A 19,554-nucleotide genomic window follows, 5' to 3' on the forward strand; every position below is an offset into this window, starting at 1 on the left:
ATGCTCTGCCTTTTTTCTTAAAGGGAAATTTGGTATCCTGACACCAATTATCTTAGTTCATAGTTTCATCAAATGTAAATGATCTTGGACAGCCTTAAATTTGGGGTATTATATTAGTTGATACAAGATGAAATAAAGTGATTAAGGTCTGATGTGAGTCTGGTCCATCAGTGACCTGGTAAATTGCCAACTAAGACTATTTGAAAGTCTTTTTGACTGTGTGCACTTCGAGCCAAACTGTCTTGAATGTATTGTGTCTGAGAAGAAGCAGGTGGCGCCCCACACGACCCCTCCCCCAGTCACCTAGTCCCACGTGCACGGCCGCACACACAGTCCACGGCGGCCCCCTTTCAGGAGCCCGGGTATTAATCCCTAGCGTCAGCATGGTGAGTGGATGGCGGAGGCCTGTCTGGTGCCAGGCACTGGCTAGCGCTGCTCCTGACTCCTTCACTGTGAGATTGATACTGCATGTGTGAGTGCACAGGGGGCTTGTTTGAGAGGTGACGCCATTTTTCAAAACACTCACATCACATCCCATGCACACTTACTGGCTTGTCATCCTTTAATCCTGTTAAAGTTTTTCAGCCCTGTCAGGAGTTTGTATTTGATTGCATGGCTAAAAATATTTGAACATCCTGTTACAATGCGTATTGGGTTTAAAGTGCATTTCGGTGACATGAGGTGATGGCCAAGCGACATTTTGCAGCTATTTCAGTTGAAGATGAAGCTATTGTTGTTATATGACATGAGAAGAGATATAATTAAATCATGCAATGGATATAAAAAGTCTACACACCCCTGTTAAAATGCCAGGTTTTTGTGATATAAGAAAAAAAGACTAGGATAAACCTTCCAAACCTTTTTCTACCATTAATGTGACCTAAAACCTGTGATTTTTATTTTATTCTTTCAAGAGGTTAAGTAAAAAGAACAGAAATACTGTAGTTGCAAAAGTGTACACTCCCTCTAATAACTGGGATGAGGTTGTGTTCAGAATTAACCAGCACAGTTTTTCCTGTGTTTTGGATATTTGTACAGTCTAATGAAACAGAGAGATGTATACACTTTTTATATTCCCCGTACACAAGGCGTAAAATCGTGTTGATCACTCAGATTTGTTAGCGTCTGTGGCCATTGTGTCATGCTGCTATGATCGAGCAGCATATGCTGCGTTGTGTGTTGTCCTGGCTAATCCGTTAACAATCACCACCATTGGTGGGTGGGCTGGCCGGGCCCGGGCAAGGGCGGGGGGGAGCAGTAGGTGGGTGTTAATTAAGCGAGCAAATCTGCAGACCATATTTCAGGCCGCAGCACAACATTGTTCCAAAGTCTTATCACACCCGCTGGTAAGCATGTTGTCGGTCCAAAAGTCAGCATGAGTCAGTGCACGTGTGACGCCATACACGAGAACTTGCGACAATTCAGGTTCAAGTTATTGACATGCTCGCAATAGGAGTATCGGTTTAGAATTAAAATCGTACCAGGTTTGCTTTGCCATGAAACTGTTCAGAGAATGAATGCTTAAATATTGTCCCCTCACCACGTTGGCCTTGTGATTTGATAATATTTAACCTCTTTTTGCTTCCCCTTCATAGTTTTCAATATCTGCCTTCCGGTGTCCACTCCACACTCATGTGGCAGATTTATTTTTCTTTCTTCACACAGTGCAGTTGTGAAAACAACAAGCCAGGCCATGGATTTTAACTCTTTGACTGCCAAAAACATTTAATAGCAATTAGTAAAATCGCAATGTATGCCGCCATAAACGTTAAATGACATCAACTACTTTTTTTGTGTGTGTTTGTTTGTTTGTTTGTTTGTTTGTTGTTGTTTTTTTATCAATGGGCAGTACAACATCTAGGTGCAGCACTGCCTAGTCAATGGGTTGTGGAATCAAAAACACTCACTCACTATGGCCTGCAGATGGCAGCATTGTATCTCTTTTCAATGGGCTGCCGGTGTATGAAATTACAATAAAACATGACGAAATCTGATGAAATAGAACGTTTTCAAGGATAACGTGAATGATCAAAGCCTTTGTCATATTAATTTATTTTAATTTTTTTTTATATAACGTGCGGCAGTAAAAAAGTTAAGCATGACCATGTCAAATTTTTCCTATCCTTACTGGAGCCTGAAACCAAACTTAACATTCACTGGAATTATTTTCCAAAACATTTTTCTATTGAGTAAATGTAACAACGTATGTTAAAGTGAAAGGCGTTGACTATGAGAATTTTTTTTCAAGACAACAAGGAATTTCCGGTGTATAATGTCAAACCTATGTCTCATTTTTCCGGCATTCACTTACACATAAGTGCCATCCTCCCTCTGTTTTAGCTCTAATACTACCTCCAAATTGTTGGCTCAACGTTGTACACCCATTCTACGTCGGCGCCGGAAGAAATGTCGTGTAAAAGGAGCCTTTGTCTCCAACAATTATCATGACAACAGATTTGGCAAAGCTGTTCACTCACGTAGGCTGTGCACAAGTAGTACTTCACCATTTAGGCAATGACTTTATAGTATGAAAACTAGCTATCGTAAATCCCCAATAGATGAGCTGGTTCCTCAAATAGGAGCCCACTTTCTCCTCATATGAAAAACTGAAGATCTCTTCAGTCAACTGCATATTGTTTATGAAGCGATGCGGCCAAATGAGAAAATTCCTTGTAGTGCAACAAGCACGGCGGAGGCAGCTGTGTTTGTTTGCAGGTAGTGCCAGTGATGGTACATAGAGGTTACTGTGAGAGTCTACCACAAGCTGGAATGTGACCCTTTGACATTTGACCTTCAGAGATAAGCAGGATGTGGTATGTCACCATATGAGCTTCCCTCTGTGCAAGCTCATTAGACAACAACCAAGGATGCTATAAATGAGTGTGTCAGGTCATTTTGCAATGCTGGAAATGGTTTCCATATAAGACAGTTTTTGTGAATTGCAGTATGCTTAAAAGAGCTCAGATGTTGCAACATTGCGTAATAATATAGCCACTTCACAGGGTGATTTTTTATTTTTATTTTTTTGTCTGTTACCAGAATCACAGTTCATTCCGGTGCATTCAGAACTAATTGCAAGTTATAACTCGCTTGAGTTTCCATGAAGCTTCTCTCATGTTATATCATGTCCTAGCTAAAAAAAAATAAAAAATGGTTTGTGATTGCTGGAAGCAAAAGTCACTCCCTCCATGAACTCCCAAAAAAACTTGGGCTTGTGATATGAGGGCCCCCGCTTTTCCCTCCTGCTGGCCTGGTTGCCAGGGCGACCGTGCATTCTCCTGTGAACTTCTCAGGCAAGCATACTCATGTACTTGATTTTTTTGCCTAATGACAACTTTGCTGTTTTTTGAGTTGTTAAAAAAAATAAAAAGCAAACTTAAATTCATGCATCATGTTTTAAAGTCTCACATTCTGAGGTAACTGTGGAGCATTTTGGGTTTCATGTGGAGTTTTGGCATATCAATCTGAGGTGGAGCTAGGTCAGGTGTCTGTGAAAACATCAAGTGGTTGCATCCAAAACCTGGACTGGAGTACAGCCAAATCATTAATCCTGTCCCGCAATATATTTCAGTAAATTAAAATACATAATGTGCATAAAACATAGTTGTTGTTTTTTTATGCAGCCAAAAAAAATCAAACAAATGTGTGGGCGTGAAAAAAAACAAAAAAAAACAGTACTAAATGTGATCATACATCCACTTCCAGCTTTTATTGTCCACCACAGTGGTCGTCCTCTCTGGTGTGTGCAATCATGGTGGCTTCCCATCTTTTCTCATGGTAATTGGAGCTGTGGAATTGCGATTCTGCACATTGGACCATCGGCCGTGTGAGCTGGACTCTCATGTTGACAATGGACGATCTTCAAATTGCTGGTGCTGTTTGAATTACTTTGGTGCATGAATGAGAAGGAATAGAAGGGGCGGTGCTTGTGTTTGATGCAAAGAGGTCTAAAAGAAAATTGCTTGCAACAGGTGGGTGAAGCTTCATCGTCTCCTTCCACTCACTTGACTGTGGTGAAATTAATGTTAAATTTTAGATCAAAAGGCTGTTTGAGGAGTAGAAAAATGAACTTTCCACATGACTTTGAGAACCTTTTAATTCTAAATTTTGCACTAATGACTTGTCCACTTTGACATTAGCTTATTTGTGCATTAAAAGCTTTTCAGTTTTGAGTGTATTGTTTACTTTTTGAGAGTCACTGCAAATTCAGATGCAGCTTCTGTATTGGATCCCAGGTGTACCTTAATGTAGTGGCTGGTGTTGCCTTTAAAAAGTGACACTTTCTATAGGAGGCATTTTGCATCTGGAAGTATTTTTGGAAGTTGTCCCACTTATACTGTAAATGAATGCATTGTGCAAAAAAAAATGCAAATATGTGTGTCAGACCCTTTTGATTCCACATGGCGGAGCAAATAAAAGTGTCACTTGAGTAAAAGTGGGTCAGCTCAAAACGTGCCTGCCGTGGATCAAACGTGGGAACGGGACGATTTGATTCCAATTATACGCGCAGTCTTTTGTTTAGCGACTCTTTTGTGCCTTGTTGTCCGACTTGCACTAACCCATTAGCCAACTGCTTTCTCATTGGGTACGCTCGGCTTGGCGCGCCAGCGGGCGGATGGCGCTGGTGGAGAAAAGCTCCCCTGAGCTGAGCTTTAGCTAAATCACGAGAAGGTGGAGCGACAGAGATGAGGTCAGGTCGGGAAGGAGAGGCAAGGCAGGTTGCTCCAGGGATCGGAATTGATTATTTTGCACATTTGGGAGTCCAAAACAATTTTAACAAACAGATATTTGCTTTAACAGAAATGTGTGAATTCTGTTCTGGATTACTTTTAAATATATAGTATTTGTTTTTCCCCCCATTTAATAGTTTTTGGTGTTAATTATAGAAATTTAGTCAGACGGTCATAATGCATCCCGTTTTGTGGCGTCATCCAATAATTTCCTGCGTTAGCTTGGCTTTGCGGCGAGGATAAGCAGCGTTAACGTTATTAGCGTCTGACAGCATCTGTCGGATCTGCGATGGTGACGTCGCCCTTGTCTCTCAAACAGTACTGCTCAATCTGCATCCAAAGTAGTTGTCAAATTTTTTGAGTCCATTGACTCAACTTAACATTTTCCCAGTAAATTACAATGCATAATATGCATCTTTTGTCACAAGTAGAGCTGTCAAAATTAATCGAAAACTATTTCAATAATCGAGTAATCACTTGGAGCCATTTTTTATTTAAAATTGTACAAATCTGATTTCAGCATATCAACAGTAATTGTTCACTGTTTCTGTCGTCTTTCATGAAAAGAGACATTTGAAAACATTTGTTTTTACTTGGGAAACAATGGCTGAACTGGTATCATATTACAACATCAATCCCCTCTGTTTAAAAAATTACTATACGAATACTAAGTATGAAAATAAACACCAATCACTCATTCAAACCCAAAAACGTATAAATACATTTTTTTAATACTTTGTCCTGCACTCCCAAAAACGTATTTATACGTTTGTTTGTTTTTATGCTAGAGCATACAGACAGTTTTGATACAGCTACTGACATGAAGACGTTGCTGACAGCAATGGTAGTTTTTACTAAAAATGGCCAGCAGTTGGCAGCAGAGTGTAAGAGATCAGCCAGGGCCATGTTGCAACAAGCTCTTTTTCCCAGTGTTATCAACAGGTTTGTGAATAATGATGAAACTTGCTGTAACCTCCTGACTACCAGCAATTCAAATTTGCCCACTGTAGTGGACCTTTTTAAACCTGAATATCTCCCACCCAGTGCATACGATTGAATTAATTCATTTTGTGCTCTATAGAGGACATTCAGAGCTTTCCAATGATAGCAAATGTTTAGGGGTGGAGCTTTGGTACCTTTTGGTTGCATCATAAAAGAAAATGGCTTCCCTCAGTGCAAGCACTTTTTAGGGAAGAGTAAAAGTAAGTGTATAACACTTTTTATTGAACAAATTTAGGCTTGAAATGTTGTTAGCATGTGTTCTATAAGACTCTTAAGAACACATTAAATTATTCTTTTTGTATTGTAAAAGTATAAAGTTTTGTATTTTGACTGTATTTGAGCCTAGCATTTAAGTTTTAAAAAATGTCCTCTGTAGTGGACACATCATAGCTTAAAAATAAAAACTTTTTTTTTCCAAAAAAAATTATTTTGCAGTATTCCAGTTACTTCACAAAGATTGGGGAATATCAAAAATAAACATGATTGGACAATATTTTTTTCCTGGTAGTCAGGAGGATATTCTAATGCTAATTGCTGCAAAACGGAAACATAAAAATATAATTTTTGGAGTAATCGATTCTAAAAATATTCGATAGTGACCGCACTAAGTCACAAATTATTTTGCTGACCCCCACGTTAAGGCTGTGATCCATCTGGACTGATCTATTTCAGTCCCATCGCTGCATTTCTACTATCTCCCCCTCCCTTCTGGCTTCTTGGGCTCCCTGCGAGCCACCAAATCTCCGCTCGCTGTCACAGGACATTGTACACACACAAAGAGCCAGAGTCCACTCCGCTTTTGGACCCATTCATGAAAAGCAGTGACGCGTGAACCGGGCTCTCCCTGTGGGCCTTGGCACCCTGAGAAATGTGACCGATAGATTGGTATCAGACACATCGATCAAATAGACCAGGGATGAGGTGGAGTCGTGTGTAAACGTATTTTGGGTGGGCTTTACTTAACAATTGACATGAGAGCTCTAAAAGCGTTCTCGTTTGGATTTTACATGCAACGTCGCAAAACCTAAACGTCCGTTTCGCTCTTCTCAGAGATGACCCAGCTGTCGTCGCAGCCCAAACCTTCCAAGCCCGCCTCGGCCAGCGAAGCCACGCCCTCCGCCGACGCTGGCACCGAGGACCCCGAGCTGAGGATGCTGGAGAAGCGTTCCAAGGTGATCGAGGAGCTGCTACAGACGGAGAAGGACTACATCAAGGACCTCCAAATGTGCGTGGTGGAGATCGTTGAGCCTCTGCAGAGGAAGCAGGTAAAGAGACGCTTCAACCTGGAACTTGGACTGTGCGGTAAGATTTGGCAGTGATGTCGTTTATTTATTTATTTTTTTTAAGGTGAAGAACGTGGACTTTGACGGACTTTTCGGCAACATCAACTCTGTGATTGATCTGTCGCAGCGGCTCTTTGAAACACTGGAGGAAACTGACTCTATTGGTAAGCTGTAAATAGAAAAATGGAAGAAAATCTCATTTGTTTTCTTGCTAACATTAGCTCAAATGTTTGTGTCTTGTGGACTCTCTAGGAAAAGTTTTCCTCGACTTTAAAACGGAGCTGGAGTCCGTGTACAACGTTTATTGCCAGAACCACGACGACGCCATCTCGCTGCTGGAAAGCTACGAGAAAGATGAAAACATCCAGCGCCACGTGTTGGAGTGTCTGGAGAGGCTGAGGCAAGAATGCTCGATTTGATATGCATGTGTGCATGTATGGCTTGTTCAAGAGCGTGAAACAACCAAGAGTGGCCACTAAAATGTGTATGGATACTAAAAAGATGCATCATTTACTGAGATTGACAAGGTTGGTTCTAGTGTTCGCTCGTCCACTAGTTAGGGCTGTGCAGTTAATCGAAATTCAATTACAATTTCAATTATTACGCTCCACAATTACAAAATGGCCATAATTGTAAAAAAAAACAAAAAAACAAAAAAACAGTGTAGTTTGAGTTGTTTAAATGTATACATTTGCAACCTTTTTATTTCATTTTAAAATAATATATTTAATACATTTTGATTCATACAGAAGGAACTTGCATTATTTGAGTTTCAAAAAATGTTGTTTTCTTGAGTTTTTGAGTTCAACCCAAATGTCATTAAAAATGTGCCTCAAATGAAATTTTCTGTTTAAACAGTGTTCATGTGTGACTTATGTCGTACAAAACTTTAGCTCAGCGACCAAAAATGGAAAATTTGACCCGGGAACAGACGAATTATACATTATCGCCTTTGAGGGCCAATTGTTTTTTTTACAGAGACTTTGGAGTTACCGCCGTAATGTTGCGCTCCAAAAAAAGAATTGTTGAACAATTTAACTTCACTTATTTTAGCCCATTATAGCAATAAAAAGTTCATATTTTGCCTATAATAAATTTGATATTTTAATTATCGTTCACGTACAATTAGTACCTTTAAAAACACATTTTGCAACTTTCTGTCGACTGAAAAATGACATCACGAGGGCTCGGGTAGCCAATCACAGCTCACCTGTTTTCTAGGTTAGGTTTGGTCATGTGACATTCACAAGCTGAGCTGTGATTGGTTACCTAAGCCCATGTGATGTCATTTTAGGTTGACAGCAAGTTGCAAAATGTGTTTTTAGCTCTTTGACTGCCAAAAACGTTTAATCACGATTAATAAAATCACAATGTATGCCGCCATAAATGTTACATGACGTCAACTTTGTTTTTTTTGTTTTGTTTTTTTTAATCAATGGGCAGTGCAACATCTAAGTGCAGCGCTGCCTGCTCAATGGGTTGTGGAATCAAAAACACTCACTAACTATGGCCACCAGATGGCAGCATTGTATCTCTTCAATGGGCTGCCCGTGTATCAAATTACAATGAAAGATGACGAAATCTGATGAAATAGAACGTTTTCAAGGATGACGTGAATGATAACGTTTTGATAACGTGTGGCAGTAAAAAGAGTTAAAGGTACTTGTACACAAAAAAAACAAAATGAACAAAAAAAATAATGAAAATATCCCTTTAAGATTACAAACTGAATTGTTGAACAACTTAAAAAAAAATCGCTTCAATTGGTAGCACATGATTGAATTAAGTTAGTCCAAAGTTATTAATTAAAATTTCAACAATTCTCTTTTTAGAGCGTGTTGATTAAGCAACTTTCCCCGTGACATCACATTGATGTCAAGTTTATTTTATTTCTTTCGACTTTGAACTTTGATATAAGACACACACCAAAAAAGTGGATAAACTTCCTGTGAAGTCGCCTTCCTACGTTTCACTTGACAATGCAATCTACAGCTCAAAGTCGGACACTCAAGGAATGTGCCCTACCTTGTTGCACCTGTTTGGCCCGCAGTGAGTCAGAGACTTGAGTTGACACGACTAGTTGATAGCTACACACAGGCTTGGTTTCGGACTGGAAGTGAATAATAAACAAAATGTATCTTTTGTCAAGCGATATTTTCAAACCTTTTTTGACGCATATTTTACATTCCAACAAGACTTGAACCAGCACTGGGTCTCCATCCGGTTCTGAATGTATACAAATGTAAGCATTCCTAGGCTCATGAATCCTGTTATGTCTTCTCGCCCCCTCAATCCACAGGGCCATTTATCGTGAGTGGTAAGTCTCCACAAAGAGTGTTGCCATGAGCATGTCAATCATCCCGATTGCTAACACCCTTTGATTGGTCTGTGTGTGTGTCTCATTCGCCTCCTCTGATTGAAATTGTTGTCATCCTTGCATGTGGACTTTGAGATTGCTGCTCCTGCTTATTTCTGTGTGGCTTAATGTGGGAAGTGGGCAACTAACGCCATCATGTGGACTAAAACGGCAAAACAATAACAGATGCAGCTTCAAAGTTGAGCTATTTTGTCCTGTTGATGGTGTTAAGCAAATTAATTTTTCCTTACTGTTTGTTTAGTGACGTATCCCTGCAACGTGTCATCAATTTATGACATCATCATGTGCGCTCAGCCACATGACGCATTTCTGGTCAACAATTATGGTTCAGCTCATTCATTTCTCTTTTTTTTTTTTTTTTTTTTGCTGCTTTCAGGGGCAAAACCAACTACATCAACCTGGGCTCTTTTCTCATCAAGCCGGTGCAGCGGGTCATGCGCTACCCGCTGCTGCTCATGGAGCTGCTGGGGGCCACGCCCGAGAGCCACCACGACCGGCCCCAGCTCACTCAGGCCCTGCAGGCTGTCAAGGAAATCAACGTGAACATCAACGAGTACAAGCGGAGGAAGGATCTTGGTGAGAAGCCCAATTGCAAGGAAATATGTCATAATTAATGTTATCATGTGGATTGAACACCAATCCATCATGAAAAAAAAAAAAGCAGGGCTGCTCGATTTTGGGGGAAAAAAAATAATAAAAAGGATTATTTTTTGTCAATAATTGAAAACATAATTATTCAAACGATTGTTTCTTTTTTGGTACAAAATGAACATATTTAAGCATTTAAAAATATTAAGACCAATAAAAAAAATAGAAACACTATAATTATGTAAGTTCCTTTTGGACCAAACAGAATTTGTAATAATGTATATTTATAATAATATTTATTTATTTATGTTGGCAGCTTGTGCACTGTGCAGTCGGATGATCAGTTATTCTTTAGTACAAAACTGAATGTGAGAATGTTTACACATTTAGAAGTATTATGAACAATATAATATATTATTATATATTTTATAATGTGGATTGAATACCAATCCATCATGAAAAAAAATTATAAAAATGGGCCCATGTGGGGGAAAAAAAAAAATTGGAATGTGTTGGGCTCGATTACGGAAAAAATAATAATCCCGATTATTTTGGCAATAAATTAAATCACGATTATTCAAACGATTATTTTTGTGGTACAAAACGAGCATTTTTTTAGCATTTAAAAATATTAAGACCAATTAAAAAAATAGAAACACTATAATTATGTAAGTTATTTTTGGACCAAACAGAATTTATAATAATATAATCTTATTTATTTATATATGTTGGCATCTTGTGCACTGTGCAGTTCAATTATTCTCAAATCAATTATTTTTTTGGTACAAAACAAGAAAATGTTCACACATTTCGAAATATATTAACAATTTTTTGGTACAAACAAGAACATATTTAAGCATTTAAAAATATTAAGACCAATTTAAAAAAAAAAAAAAAAAGAAACACTATAATTATGTAAGTTCCTTTTGAACCAAACAGAATTTAGAATACCGGTAATATTTATTTATTTATTTATATATGTTGGCATCTTGTGCACTGTGCAGTTCAATTATTCTCAAATCAATTATTTTTTTGGTACAAAACAAGAAAATGTTCACACATTTCGAAATATATTAACAATTTTTTGGTACAAACAAGAACATATTTAAGCATTTAAAAATATTAAGACCAATTTAAAAAAAAAAAAAAAAAAGAAACACTATAATTATGTAAGTTCCTTTTGAACCAAACAGAATTTAGAATACCGGTAATATTTATTTATTTATTTATTTATTTATTTATTTAGTTGGTACAGAACAAGAAAATGTTGAAACGTAAAAACAAAAATATATTAAGACAAATAAAATTCTTTTAAACAGTGTAATTATGCAAGTTCCTTTTGGATGAGACAAAATGTATCAGTTTAAAATTTACAAAAAAGGTGCAGATGTATACATTTAAATAACTCAAAAATTAGTCTTAATATTTTTATTTTTTTTATGATTATGCTGATTTTGTAATTGTGGAATGTAATAATTGAAATTGTAATTGAATTTCGATTAATTGCACATCCCTATTATGTGTTGCCTTGTGCGGCTCATCTTGTCCCTTCTCTTCCCCTTTGCTTTCCGCAGTGGTGAAATACCGAAAGGGCGATGAAGATACGTTCATCGACAAAATCTCCAAACTGAGCATGCATTCAATCATCAAGAAATCCAACCGTGTCAGCAGTCACCTCAAGCACCTGACGGGAATTTCACCCCAGGTACACACGAGGTTTCCCACGGGTGCTCGAGATTCTTGACACCGCTTGAGTTTCCGTGTCGAGTGTGGGAAACGGGCCACTAAGCTTCACCGCCGTCTTTGCTCAGATTAAAGACGAGGCGTTTGACGAGGCGGAGAAGAAATTCCGGCTGCAGGAGAGACTCATTAAATCTTTCATCCGGGATATTTCCTTGTACCTTCAGCATATCAGGGTATATATTTTTTTTTGCATGAATTATCAGTAAATCCACAGTTTGGAAGGTTCTGATGGTCTTGAATGGTATGCAGGAATCGGCCTCGGTGAAGGTGCTGGCAGCCATCAGCTTCTGCGACATCTACACGGAGCGAAGTATGCCCGACCCGGAGCGCTTCCAGAGAGCACATCGCTGCATCAGCGACCAACAGTTCGCCCAATTTGTAAGTCAAGTCAGGATGTTTTCTCTCCAGTGAAAAAGTAGTCCACATATTTGCTTTTAAAAAAAGAAAGTATAAGAGTAGAAGTCCTGATTCAATTCATGTCATGTACTCTTGTTTAAAAACAAGTATAGACTGACATTTTTTAAATCTGGTTACATGTCAGATGTTAAGTAATGCACTTATGCACTACTTTTATGCTACATATTTCCAAAGGTTTTGCTAACAGGAAATGAATAATAAAAATAAAGCTAAATCAGCCAATAAATTGTAAACTATATTTGCACTTCAAGGGATACGTGACTCATTTAGCCATTTTCAGCAACAAAAAGTTAATATTTTGTCAAGAATTTAACTTCAATATTTTGTCTCTAATTTGATAACTTCATTATTTTTATGTATAATTAATACCTTTAAAGAGATACTTGACTCAGTGAACAATATTCAGCAGTGAAAAGTTAATATTTTGCCAGAATGAATTTGATAACTTCATTATTTCTATTTAACAGGTGAGCAATGATTGGTCGTTAATGAGCACCTGTGATGCCATTTCCAGTCGACATCAAGTGGCAAAATGTGTTTTTAAAGGGATATTTGACTCAGTGAGCCATTTTCAGCAGTAAAAAGTTAATATGTTGTCCAGAATGAATTTGATAATTTCATTATTTATTATGTACATTAATACCCTTTAAAAAGTAATTTTTCCACTTGCTGTCAACTGATGATGACATCACATGTGCTGAGGAAGTAGGTAACGGCCAATCATGGCTCACCTGTTTTCTGGGTTTGGTCAGTAAACTGAGCCATGATTGGTCGTTACCTACCTCCTCAGCACAAGTGATGTCATCATCAGAATATTTACTTTAAAGGGATACTTGACTCATTGAGCCATTTTCAGCAGTAAAAAGTTAATATTTTGTTGATAATGAATGTGGTAACTTGATTCTTTTTCATGTACAATGAATACCTTTAAAAAGTAATTTTTCTACATGCTGTCGACTGATGATGACATCAGCTGTGCTGAGGAAGTAGGTAACATCCAATCATGGCTCACCTGTTTTCTGCGTTTGGTCAGTAAACTGAGCCATGATTGGTCATTATCTACTTCCTCAGCACAGCCGATGTCATCATCAGTCGACAGCATGTAGAAAAATGGCTTTTTAAAGGTATTAACTCATTCACTGCCAGTCATTATAGAAAATTTTTACATTTCCAATACTCACGTGATATTACATTCAATAATTATATATAAACCGAATCTACCAAATAACAGAATAGACTCCCTACTTTTTGTCCCGTCCCGTTCTTTTATAATTGACAGCAGAAAAATGTAGGTTTGCCAAAATACAGCCATTTCTCCCATGGACTCTGAAACTGTGTTTATTTCCTATAAAATGGGGCAATGATGTCATCTACCGGTGGTTGGGCATCAGTAAAGTTGTTTCCAAGTTTGATATTTACAGTGGAGCATGCTCAGATTCGCCCCCATTTAGCACCGCTCTAAAAAAATACAATTGACAAGTATACTTGTCAAAGGCAGTGAATGAGTTAATGCACATGAGAAATAATGAATTTATCAAATTCATTCTGGACAAAATATTAACTTTTTACTGCTGAAAATGGCTCACTGAGTCAAATATCCCTTTAAAAACACATTTTGCCACTTATTGTCGACTGGAAATGGCATTACAGGCGCTCAGTAACGACCAATCATTGCTCACCTGTTTTCTGGGTCATGTGACGTTGGCCAACTGATCCATGATTGGTCGTTATCTAAGCACCCATTATGTCATTTGTAGTCGATAGCAAGTGTCAAAATGTGACTCAGTGAGTCATTTTCTGCAGTAAAAAGTAAATAATTGGTCCAGAATGAATTTGATAACATTATTTTTCATGTACAATTAATACCTTTAAAAAGTAATTTTTCTACATACTGTCGACTGATGATGACATCACCTGGTGATGTCATCTTCAGTCGACAGCAAGTGGAAAAATGTGTTTTAATTGTACCTGAAAAATAATGAAGTTCGCAAATTGTAGTAAAAATCCGAACTTATGTTGAAAATGGCATATTAAAAAAAGTTAATGCCATCGCCGCTCATTCTCCTTTCCGTCGAGCAGAAGGAGCGCACCGAAGCTCTGGTTATCAACCCGCTCACCCAGCTGCTCCTCATGTTCGCCGGACCTCACAAGCTGGTCCAGAAGCGTTTCGACAAGCTGCTGGACTACGACAACTGCAAGGAGCGCGCCGATCGGCTCAAGGACCGACGGGTCCAAGACGAGCTGCAGGTGGCGCGCAGCAACTACGAGGCGCTCAACGCCCAACTACTGGACGAGCTCCCCAAGTTCCACGGCGCCGCCGAGGAGCTCTTCACCGGCTGCGTGAAGGCTTTCGCTCAAGCCCAGAAAGACTTCATGAAGACCACCCTCGGAGAGCTCAAACCGCTGCTTCAAGTCGTGAGTGCAGTTTTTTGTCGGGTTGGTATCGGCTGATTTCTGGAAGTGTCTTCAAAGCGACTTTTTCCTTGGTGAAGTTTTCTCGCAAGGTCGGCACTGAGGGCAACCTGGTAGCCCAGTTCCAAGAGGAGTATGGTCGCGTGCTGCAGCTCCTGCAGAGCTTCAGCTTCTGCCCTGAAAACCTGCCCCCAGCAACCACCATCACCACGGCAACAAACACGGCCAACAAGAAAACCCTCGAGAAACAGAGCTCAAAAAAGCAACTCCAAGGACCTGTAAGTTCAACAATTGGTTTTGGTTCGCTGTGGGTGGTTGTATCGTGGTCTAACCCAGGGGTCAGCAACATTTCGGCCAAATTAACCAAAAATTTGTCTGGAAGCACAAAACATTGTCATGAACGTTGTAATGTTAGTGTTAGTCAAATGTACTGAGGGCCCAAGAGCTAATTAGTGATGCACAACAAGACAAAAATATGAGCGCAACATCAACATGTAGACATTCATTTTCTTCTATGTCTTCCGTTTTGTTTTGTTTTTTGGGACGGGAATTATCATTTTTCATATTTCATTTTTTATACAGTTTTAGATTTTTCTGCCTTTCTGTCAAACATTTTTGGCAGTTCTATTATGGGCTTATAGTAATTTCTGCCTCTCCTGTTTTTGGGGTATTTTATGGCTATTTTCTGACATATTTTCTCATTTTTGGCAATTATGTGGTTATTTTATGGTAATTTTGGGGATTTCTTATGTTTTTGTACATTTTATGGTTACTTTTTGAACATTTTCTTTTTGGCCTTTTTTGCTATAAATCTTATGACATTTTTGGCAATTTTGTGGACATTTTCTGGTAATTTTTTTAGATTTCTTCTTTTGTTTTTGGCCATTTTACGGTTACTTTTTGAACATTTTCTTTTCGGATTTTTTTCTTTTTTTTTTTTTTTTCCTTTTGGCCTTTTTTGCTATCGATTTTATGAGATTTTTGGCAATTTTGTGGACATTGTATTTTTGTGGACAATTTTTGGGATATCTTATTTTGTTTTGGGACATTTTGTGGTTACTTTTTGAACATTTTCTTTTCGTCTTTTTTTTTGTTTTTGAACATTTTCTTTTTGGCCTTTTTTATTATCAATTTTATGACAATTTTTGGCAATTTTGTGGACATTTTATATTATTTGGGGGTTCTTTTGTTTTGGGACATTTTGTGGTTACTTTTTGAACATTTTATTTTCTGCCTTTTTTATTCAGTTCTGTCATTTTTTGGTAATTTCATGGACATTTTATGCTAATTTTCCGCTTTTTCCTCTTCCTTTTTGGACATTTTTTGGTCACTTTTTGGACATTTTTAGATATAAAAAACGTTTTCATCCACCTTATTCCTCTCACACTTTACTTTGGATTGAATATTTAATTATTACGTTTATTTAATCATGAATTAATTTAAATGTTTTATCTAAAAAAATATGTATAAAATTTTTTTTTTTTTAAATAATTTCTAGTAATTTTTTTAGAGATCCACAGGGAGGTAGTAAAGAGCCACAAGTGGTCTAACCTCTGACATTGTCCTTTTCCCCCATCCAGCCAAACTGCATCTTGCAGACCGATGAGCATCGAGCCGGCTTGATGTTGCGTTACGGTCCTGGGAAACTCTTCCAGGCCGAGAGGAACTTCAATGCAACCCAGGATCTGGACGTGTCCATCCTAGAGGGGGACCTGGTGGGCATCATCAAGCAGCAGGACCCGATGGGGAGCAACAATCGCTGGCTGATTGATAACGGCGGTAGGTTGGAACGGCTCGGATAGGAAAATGGCTGAAAACCCGTCAACGGTATTTCAACCCGTCCGTTTCTTGATCCACAGTCACAAAGGGCTTCGTGTACAGCTCCTTCCTCAAGCCCTACAACCCACGCAGGAGCCAGTCGGACGTGTCCATCGAGAGCCAGTCGTCCAACGAGTCGGGCTACGGCGGCTCCTCGCCCGTTTTCTCCCGCCAGAACAGCAACAGCACGCTCACCTTCAACCAGGAAACGGCGGCCGTCAGCTTCTCCACGACGCAATCCCAAAGCCACTCGTCCCCGCAACCGTCTTTGGACTCCGCCCCGGCTCGTGGGCTTCACTCCGACACGGCCAGTCAGAGCAACTCCTCGCCACGGAACCCCTCCACCCGCAAGGACTTGGCCGAGCGTGGCGCCGCCTCCGCTCACAGGAACGCCGAGTCTTCCTACCAGCACTCGGGCCGCCAAAGGGACTCGTACGACGCCAGTCACGCCAGCCCGAGCGACCAGTCGGAGACGGACTCGTATTCCTCGCACAGAAACGGCTCGCAGCAGAGACGCGGCGACAAAGCTTACCAGTGGAGGGACAAGAAGTCCGCCTACTCTCTCGACGACTTCAGTGAGCCCGAATGTGAGCAGGATGCCGACATGGACAGACAGCAGGTGAGGTTTGATTAGGATGGTTTGTGTTTACGATATATATTCTAGTTCTAAGGTTCGATGTTTTATTGATGTTTTATTTTATTTTTCTGAAAAGCTAACCTATTTGTATATTTTGTTAAAATATATTTGTATAAATTAATATTGGTAAGAAAATGAAAACGGTAAATAGTAGCAGTAAATATTTTTAATCTTTATTAAATAATGTTAATTCTAATGAGATTATAACACTAAATAATGTTATTCTAAATAGATTAATAACAGATTATCATTATTTTTTAACAATTTTATTGGTGCATTAATTTATTTAGCCTTAAAAAAAATTGGCTGATTGAAATATATAACTGATTTTGTTTTTTGTTTTTTATCTCTTAATACCACTAATTTATTTTTTTAATGTATGTTAAATTTAGTTAATTGGTGTTTGACCATTCGTTGTATTTTCTTGTAAATAATGTAAAATCTTAGTACAGTAATAAATAAATCTATATTCAATTATACATTTTTTAAATTACTTAGTTTGTAAAATAGTGGGTCATTTAATTATAAATACATTAATTATATTTATATTTTTAACAGTAAATGGTTTTAATCTTTATTAAATGTGAATTCTAATTAGATCATATCACTAAATAATGTTATACTAATTAAATTAATAACAGATTAGTATTATTTTTAAATAAACAATTTTATTAGTTGGATTAATTTAATTAGCCTTTAAAAAATTGACTGACTGAAATGTATTATTGTTTTTTTTTTTAATCTCTTAATACCACTAATTTGTTTTGTTTTTTAATGTATATTAAATTTAGTTAATTGGTGTTTGACCATTCATTGCATTTTATTGTAAATAATGTAAAATATTAATAAATAAATCTATATTCAAGTATACATTTTAAAATAGTGGGTCACTAATTATAATTACATGAATTATATTTAGATTTTTTTTATTTATATTTATTTATTTTTATTTTATTTATATGAATTTTTTTTTTTTTATTGCATTGATTTAGCCATTTTTTTTTTTAATGGAAAGCATACATTACTGTGATTTTTTATAAAATCTCTTATAATACCACTAATTTCTTTTTTTTTTAATCTATATTTACTGAAGTGGTGTTTGACCAATTATTTTGTAAATAATGGAAATGTTAGTAATAAATCTATATACAAATGTGTATAGAGCTATATACATTTCAAATGGGTCAGTTAGTTAATTAGAATTAAATGAATTATATTTACAAGAAAAATATAAAGATAAAATGAAATGAGTGGTGTATGGCTAGCTTAGCAACATATTCAAAACCAATGACGGGTAACCATGAAACTGCTTTTTTTTTTTTTTTTTTTTTTTTTTTTCTCAGATCTACTTTGCCCTGTACTCCTTCAGCGCTCGCTGCGCCAACGAACTGAGCATCTCCGCCAACCAGCGTCTGCGCATACTGGAGTTCCAGGACATGAACGGCAACGCCGAGTGGTGGCTCGGCGAAGCCGGCGGCCGACGAGGCTACGTGCCTTCCAATTACATCCGGAAATCGGAGTACACTTGAGCGGCGCTTGTGACGGGGCGGTGAGACTGTTTACGTGGACGCAATGCAACCATAAACAAGCGGCTTATTTTTGGAGTGACTGACTTTTTACTCCTAGCTTAATATGCCTATATTTATAGATTTTTTTTTTTTTTGCATTTTTTTGTACTTTCTATTGAACCCTGTGAAGTAATGAGGACAATGCATTGAGTATTAAAGAGAATAGCACATCGGGCAAGCTTAAATTACTTTTTTTTTTTTTTTTCTTGACCCGATCACTGTGTTCATTGCACTTTCTCCATTTGGCTTCTTATGAATGGTGTGACTATGACGAACTGTTCTCAAGTGTGAGGCACTTATAAGTGAGGTTGGAGTTTGAGGAGAATATGGTGTGTTGTGCGATTTAAAACAGCACTCCTTATTGTTAGTGGCCTACTTTTTCTTTTTTTTAAACATGGCGTAACACTGTGAAATGAAGATGTGGAAAAACAGAGGTAAGAAAAGGTTCATCAATAGGGAGAGCATATTTTCCCCATGTACATCACTGTATGTAATGCTGTATATGGAATATTTGTGTGCAATCACACCTTTTTGATTAAAACAAATGTAAAAAGTATTATTTTGACTACTGTACTCAATTTTAGATTTCATCCAGTTTTCTTGAGTCAGGCAATCGCAGAGCAAAACAAGGATTCAGACTCTCATTAACACCTTTGGACAATTTAGCCCCCCAGTTAATGTTATAAGTTTAGTATGAAATTCTGAAATAACCAGCCAACTTGATTCCAAGGCACACGTGCTAACTATTAGCATCTATGTGGCGCTTTTGCACATACAAAACTACTCACAAGCGAACAATCTTTTGCCATAACAAGCTGAGATGAGCTCAGCCTCCAGGACACTGTCTTATACTGCCCCCAAGTGGCCACAAACCAGGATGCGCCGCAAAGCACCACTGTACTCCATTGTACTTGTGGCTGTGTACGCTGAAAACATTTAAACCGTAAAAAACACAAGTGTAGCATGTTTTTAATTACGA

The 19,554-nt window shown here is 37.9% G+C and overlaps 1 protein-coding gene across 5 annotated transcripts in view; it reads left to right on the plus strand.

Annotated features, from left to right (window-relative positions):
- Positions 1-19,131, plus strand: part of dnmbp (dynamin binding protein) — a 35,714-nt gene extending 16,583 nt beyond the window's left edge. For 3 of the 5 annotated variants that reach the window (XM_077502092.1, XM_077502093.1, XM_077502095.1), the window contains 13 exons: positions 6,783-6,997; positions 7,080-7,179; positions 7,268-7,415; positions 9,315-9,332; positions 9,769-9,968; positions 11,555-11,685; positions 11,792-11,896; positions 11,973-12,101; positions 14,220-14,555; positions 14,633-14,830; positions 16,133-16,331; positions 16,412-16,989; positions 18,351-19,131. In XM_077502092.1, the coding sequence (XP_077358218.1) occupies positions 6,783-6,997; positions 7,080-7,179; positions 7,268-7,415; positions 9,315-9,332; positions 9,769-9,968; positions 11,555-11,685; positions 11,792-11,896; positions 11,973-12,101; positions 14,220-14,555; positions 14,633-14,830; positions 16,133-16,331; positions 16,412-16,989; positions 18,351-18,536 (2,543 nt within the window). In that variant the 3' untranslated portion in view covers positions 18,537-19,131. Of the gene's footprint in view, positions 1-3,768; positions 3,972-6,782; positions 6,998-7,079; positions 7,180-7,267; positions 7,416-9,314; positions 9,333-9,768; positions 9,969-11,554; positions 11,686-11,791; positions 11,897-11,972; positions 12,102-14,219; positions 14,556-14,632; positions 14,831-16,132; positions 16,332-16,411; positions 16,990-18,350 lie in introns of those variants that run through there. The other 2 variants (XM_077502096.1, XM_077502094.1) reach the window with 2 other exon arrangements.
- Positions 19,132-19,554: the final 423 nt, after the last annotated feature.

Source organism: Festucalex cinctus, chromosome 17 (genome assembly GCF_051991245.1).
Source record: "Festucalex cinctus isolate MCC-2025b chromosome 17, RoL_Fcin_1.0, whole genome shotgun sequence".
Lineage (NCBI taxonomy): Eukaryota > Metazoa > Chordata > Actinopteri > Syngnathiformes > Syngnathidae > Festucalex > Festucalex cinctus.